Here is a 6,587-nt window from a genome sequence, read left to right on the forward strand (position 1 = left end):
ATGGACTTAATTATTGTGAAAAAGTGACGAAAAAGAGCAACATGTTTGAAAAATATGGGCTTTTGACCTACTACGTACTAGTAATTGCTAATTTTTCACTTAGATTGTTATAAGTTTGTCTCTGTAGATAATATGAACCTGTTAATTAGCTATTTTATCGAAAAAAATTCCTTATATGCGGTAAAATTTCGAGTTTTAGGCCAATTTTTGAGCATTTGGTGGACTTTTGGTCACATTTGGCCAAATTGAGTGATGACAACAGCCATATTCCAAGCTGAAACGTATTCTATATTAAAGCTGATGTTCTTAGCTAAAAAATAAGCCCAATATGACTTGCCTGTGACGTCTGGATGGAAAGTTATGGCTCCTGAAGCGATGCTAATACCAAAAAGGTGCAAAATTATGCAAAAAACCGACATGTCGTCACTTCTGAGGCCATAAATACCCAACCAGACGTCATAGACAAGTCGTATTGGACTTATTTTTTAGCTATGAACATCAGCTTTAATATAGAATACATTTAAACTTGGAATGTGGATGTCCCTACAGATAATTAACTTTTAGGGACGAAACACGTGAACATTTTTTGGCTCTTTCCCAAACAAAAATATACGCCGATGAGACGTTAGCGTCTCGTTCGACGTTAGCGCGACGTTTTACATGTACTGTATGTAAGCGTTCAACATATGTTGGGCTCAGAGGAAAAATGTTTCGTAGAAAAGTTCCGCGGAAAAATGTCCACGTTCCATACAAGTATACATATAAAACAAAAGCACTTGTAACAAAAATTAGAAATGTATGTTTCATCCAAACATATGTTATTCCATGAAGGTTCATTTTCCATTCAAATGTGGCGCGGACAAGAGTTTTTGTGGAGAAATTTCGCGCATGCGTGAAATCCGATGTAGGTATCGGGGAAACACCTTTTCCATATTTCCCCTCAAAAATTTTGGTTTTTACTTCTCTCTTCTCCCCTCTGTGCATTTTGCATGAAAATGAACCCCCCTCTGGCACCAAATATACATTTCTATACTACTTATATAACGCTTGCGAGCTCCAGGTTCGATTTGACAAGCAAGCCAAAGGCTCACCGAGACATACAACGTAACATACTCTTTTCATGAAGTTGCAAATGTGTGTGGACACAAGGTTTTTTTTTATAAATATCGTAAATCGTAGATAAAAATAAATACAAATTCAGATAGTTTAGTGTGAGGCACTATTCATTATTGTATAGAAACATCAATTTTTTTTAGTGCCAAAAAAATGAAATAACCCATAAAATAATAAAAAAAAATAAAAAAAAGCAAATAATTATCAGCCGATTATTCGAATTCAACATTGCTTAGACTAGCTTAGTCCAATCAATTGGACTGAAGTAATATCTGGAGTGCGATTGAACGACTGACATTTTGGTGCGTCATTGAACGTAGCCACTGTATTTCTCTCTTTCTCTCTTTCTTTCTCCGAGACAAATACTCAATGTAATTTGTTTGCGCTGCGTTTTTTTCAAGTTCAGTGTGTGCCATAGTTTGTGTGAAAAGCCGATAATATCGGCTACTCATCGTATCAATTTATCGTACAAACGAGATTTACATTCGGTTATTTTGATTGATATCAAATTCCTTCAGTCGGATACCCAATTGCATTTTTGGTTAGAACACTTAAGTGGCACATTCAGAGTAATCTGTGCAATTTGCCATGAATCTTATGTAATTCAAAGCAAATAGAAGAACTTAAACTGATTTAAAGTGCTGGATTGGCATTCGTGTTTAATTCGATCAATTAAAATATAGATTAATTGAGCTAATCGAACGAAATTAACCTCGATTTCAGTCAGCAATTGAATGTTTTAATTCATGTTGTGTCTTTTGTTTTTCTGTCTAGACGACGTAACATTCATTCTTGCAAGATGTTCAAGCAAACATGTACCGAACTATTGAAAACATCCAATGAAATCATCAATGAATGGTTGAACTCATTTGACACTGTATTGACGGATTGCGATGGTAAATTTTCATGAATATTTTTAACATTTTCTGCGTTTTTTTTTTTGCTGTTTCGACAACCTTTTTTCCTGAATCTGAAATCGTGACCAAGGTTAAGATCAAACCGATTAGTTCCAGAAATGTTTATGATTAGATGTAACATGAACATGAGCCGATTGTTTAACATTTTCGACTTTATCTCCATAAAATTGTTGCTTAGACCTTTTCTCAATACTTTTTTCCGCTTCAATTTTTTGATCTCAGTGACTTTTCTCACGAAAAACTTGTCCAACCAAAAGACAAAAAATGTCATTTCAAATTGTCAAAGTCAACTGATTCCAATCTTGTCATTCATTTCAATAGGTGTTCTATGGGTAATGAATCATCCGATACACGGTTCGCCCGAAGTGGTAAATCGTCTGCAAGAGTTGGGCAAGCGTGTGTATTTCATCACAAATAATTCGACAAAAACACGAGCTGGTTTCCTCGAGAAGGCACAAACGATGGGCTTCAATATCACCGAAGAAGGGATTATTTCAACGTCATACGCTGCGGCCAAATACTTGCAAAAGCGGCAATTCAACAAAAAGGTCTATTTGATTGGCTCATCGGGCATTGCAGAGGAATTGGATAGTGTTGGTATTGCACACACTGAACCTGGGCCAGATGTCATAAAAACCTCTTACTTTGACATGTTGAGAGAATTTAAAGTCGATCCCGAAGTGGGTGCCGTTATTGTTGGTTTTGATGAGCATTTCAGCTTTCCAAAAATGATAAAAGCCGTCAATTATCTGAACGATCCGAATTGTTTGTTCATCGGCACAAACACCGATGAACGTTTCCCATCAAAAATGGGCATTGTTCCAGGTACCGGATCGATTGTACGGGCCGTACAAACATGTGCCGAACGTGAACCAATTGTTATGGGCAAACCAAATGTTTCCATTTGCGATTCAATCATTGACAACATCATTCCGGAACGAACACTTATGATTGGTATGATGAACCATTTTTAATTTCTATTCATTTTTTTTTTAATGAATTTCTCAGCTGCTTCCATGACTTGATTCGAGCTATTTTACTCAATGACTTTTTTTTTGTTCCGCAAAACACAGGCGATCGCGCTAATACTGACATTTTACTCGGCACCAATTGCGGTTTCCAAACGATGCTCGTCGCAACCGGCGTTCACCACTTAAACGACGTGCACAAATGGCGCAAAAGCAAAGATAATGACGATAAAAAACTCATACCCGACGTATTTCTACCAAGACTCGGCGATCTGTTACCATACCTAAACGAATTTGTTGGTAATACCAATGGAGTGAAGAATTAAACACGAATTTGTTTTAATTTATTAATTTATTTGAAGAGACAAATATATCTGGATGAATAAAACAAAAAAAAAACTACTATTTTTATCACAGAAAAACAATTGGTTTTCATTTATCTAATCGTTTTTGTTGATTTTCATTTATGGCGCGATGCCATGGCGCGATGGATAATAATCGGTTAAGCTAATGACGTGACGTGACGTGATTCTTATTCTTTTTTATTTAAATACAATCGAAACGATAACGAAACGACTGGAATTATTTGAATTGGTCTTGTCAGTGCATCAGTACACGGGTTTTTTTTTATCATGGAAAATCGAGAGTCACCACAGTTGTCTATCGATTTGACCCCATTCTTTGCCCAAGACAATGCTTTTTATCATGAAATGAAGAAAAGAGAGACACAAAACCATTGTTTTTTTTTGTTATCTTGTCATGGTGGAAAAATCTCGTCGCAAAGATAGATAGCATGGACGAGAGCATTCGACTTGTTTTAGCTAAAACAGAAGCAATAAAGATAGACACAAAAGAGATTTCGTTCCTCGAAGAAACGGCGGAATTTCAATGGTAAGGTTAGTTTGATCTTTCATCAACGATAAAAAATAGATTTTCAATAGGTCAAGAAAATCTTTCAATATTAGTCGATACAAAAAGTGTAGATCAACAAGAAATCGAGTAAGAAGAACATAATTTTCGACTAAAAAACCTAAAAATTCGGGGGAAAAAACAAATGTAGAAAGAAAAAAACAATTTTAAACGCACGCGCTCAAAAGCCCATCGTCAAAACGTCACATTTTATTTGGACAAACCGATAATAATGTCAAGGTTGACAGTTGAAATTTCTTCGGTGCAGAGAATAGTGCGAGCGCTCAGTACACTGCTCGCATTGCATTGAATGTCACGGCGGATATTTAGTTTTGTTTTGGAATCGGCATACACACAACAACAATCAAAGAAAAATTCCGTTTGTGATAGTTGTTTTTTTCGTTCTTTCGTTTCGGTTTCATTTTGCTCTGTGTCGTTCAAATCGCACCGCAGTTTTATTGACATTCAAAAGGAATTTTAGTGTCAAAACACGACGAGAATTGACTTTTCGCACCAGAAAAAAAAACAAAAAACCGAAAAAAAGAGAGCGAACGCAATTCGATATAGATTCATTATTTTCTTCCATTGGAAAATCGTGTTTTTGGATCAATCTCATCGGCGAATTTTTTTTTTTAGAACATGTTTAAGGATAGTGCAACAAATCTACACAATATTTCCGTGGACAAAGGCATTGAATGGCTGCAAACATTCGATACAGTGCTCAGTGATTGCGATGGTAAGTGAATGGTTTCTCTTTAAGTTGTTTCTCATCTCACCGGCAATGGAATTGCGAGACAAAAAATTGGAATGAAAATCAACAAATTGGTTCATCTACAATCAATTGGATTGTTTCAATACAACAATTAGTTCGGCTTGGCAATTAGTTTTTGACTCTCAAAGAAAATAGTTTACCTTCTTTTCACTCATTGTTTCTCATCTATCTTTGTTTATATTCATTTTTCTTCACTTCTTTCGTTTCGTCCAGGCGTTCTTTGGCTGAACAACAAGGCGATTGACGGCAGTGCAGCGGTATTGAATCGATTGCAAGAGATCGGCAAACGTGTATTTTTTGTAACAAACAATGCGACCAAATCCCGTGACACATATGTAAAATTGGCGCGTGAACGTGGCTACAATATCACAAAAGAGCAAATTATCACACCGATTCTGGCCACCGTCAGCTACTTGAAGAGCTTAAATTTTGATAAGAAAATTTACACAATCGGACGATCGGTCATCGATGAACTCAAAACGTACAATATTTATTGTGTTGACGAAACAGATGACGAGCTTATTAACACGCACTATTCAAATGTTACGTTAGACACATTGAATTTGGATCCGAATGTTGGTGCCGTTTTAGTGAATTATGATCATAATTTTCATTATTCGCACATTTTGAGGGCGAGCAATTATTTACGAGATCCGAATTGCCTGTTTTTGGCCAGCTGCATGGACGATCGCATTCCATCCAACAGCAAAATGGTTGATTTCAATGGTAGAATGGTGATACCGGGCATTTCGCCTATAGCACGGGCCATTGAAGCATGCTCATTTCGGAAAATCAACAATCTAGGCAAACCAAATCCATCCATTTGCAAAACATTACTTAGCGATGGCCTCACAAAACCAACAAGAACGTTGATGATCGGCGATAATTGCGCCACCGATATCCTTTTGGGAAGAAACTGCGGCTTTCAGACACTTCTCGTTGGCAGCGGAATGCACGGGCTCAATGACATTGAACGATGGCAAAACAGTGATAGCGATGAAGATAAACGCTTAATACCCGACACTTATATCAACAAACTCGGCGATTTGATGACTTTTCTACAATGATCCACACCTATCTGTCTCTCACTGTGTTTGTGTACGCGTGCATGCGTTTTGTGTGTGATGTTTTTTTTAAATATCTTTTTTTTGTGACTCAAACAAAACTCTACTGATTAATGACGACATGAGAAATTTGTAACTGTAATATTTTTTTTTGGGATTGTTTTACTTTTGAAATGAGAGGAACATACGAGAAATGACGATAAATCAAAGTAAAATTATGATGTATTTGTTACCAACCACGTGAAAAAAAAAAACAAAATAAGAAAAATAGAAATAATAAAACAAAATAGTATTTTAATTCAAATGGGCTGGATTTATTTCTTTGCAATTTGTAACAGGTTTCTGGCCATTTTTCCTGCGATTTCGTCCATTTTTTTTTGATGAAATGTGAAAAATTCGTCCAAATGCCTTCGATATTTTTGCCTGATTTTCTTTCGTAATTTTTTTTTTTTTTTTTTTGTAATTTAGAAAAAAGTCATTTCTTCGCCACTTTTTTGTAATTAACTAATTTTTTTTTTTCATATTTTCGGGATTTTCAGTCCGTTGCATTCGAGATTCATGTTTTTTTTCGATTCTTGGCAGAAAATATAGAAATTTCTGTGACTTGTTCAAGCGAAATGGTAATGTTTACAAATGTTTTTGTTCCAGCTGTTGCGCGTTCTTGCAGGAATTGTGTAAATTACACATTGAGTGAAGATGTGTGAAGAATGGTCGAGATTATTGGTACAATGGATTTTTTTTTTCGTGAAAATCCTTACAAGTTTTGTCTGAATTTTTTTTTTGTCTTAGATATCTTGATTTTGGATTATTTTTACGAAAAAAAAATCCGTTTTTACCATTTGTA

The 6,587-nt window shown here is 35.7% G+C and overlaps 1 protein-coding gene across 1 annotated transcript; it reads left to right on the plus strand.

Moving 5' to 3' along the window:
* The first annotated feature begins 1,117 nt into the window (after positions 1–1,117).
* Positions 1,118–6,030, plus strand: LOC129572485 (uncharacterized). The gene is made up of 8 exons (XM_055452447.1): positions 1,118–1,149; positions 1,888–2,009; positions 2,352–2,984; positions 3,104–3,312; positions 3,416–3,426; positions 3,832–3,889; positions 4,544–4,643; positions 4,893–6,030. The coding sequence occupies exons 1-8, from the start codon at positions 1,121–1,123 to the stop codon at positions 5,744–5,746; spliced, it is 2,016 nt and encodes a 671-aa protein (XP_055308422.1). The 5' UTR covers positions 1,118–1,120; the 3' UTR covers positions 5,747–6,030.
* The last annotated feature ends 557 nt before the right edge of the window (positions 6,031–6,587 follow it).

This window comes from Sitodiplosis mosellana, unplaced genomic scaffold, assembly GCF_009176505.1.
Source record: "Sitodiplosis mosellana isolate CC-2019 unplaced genomic scaffold, AAFC_SMos_1.0 Smas_scaffold_5068, whole genome shotgun sequence".
Classification (NCBI taxonomy): domain Eukaryota; kingdom Metazoa; phylum Arthropoda; class Insecta; order Diptera; family Cecidomyiidae; genus Sitodiplosis; species Sitodiplosis mosellana.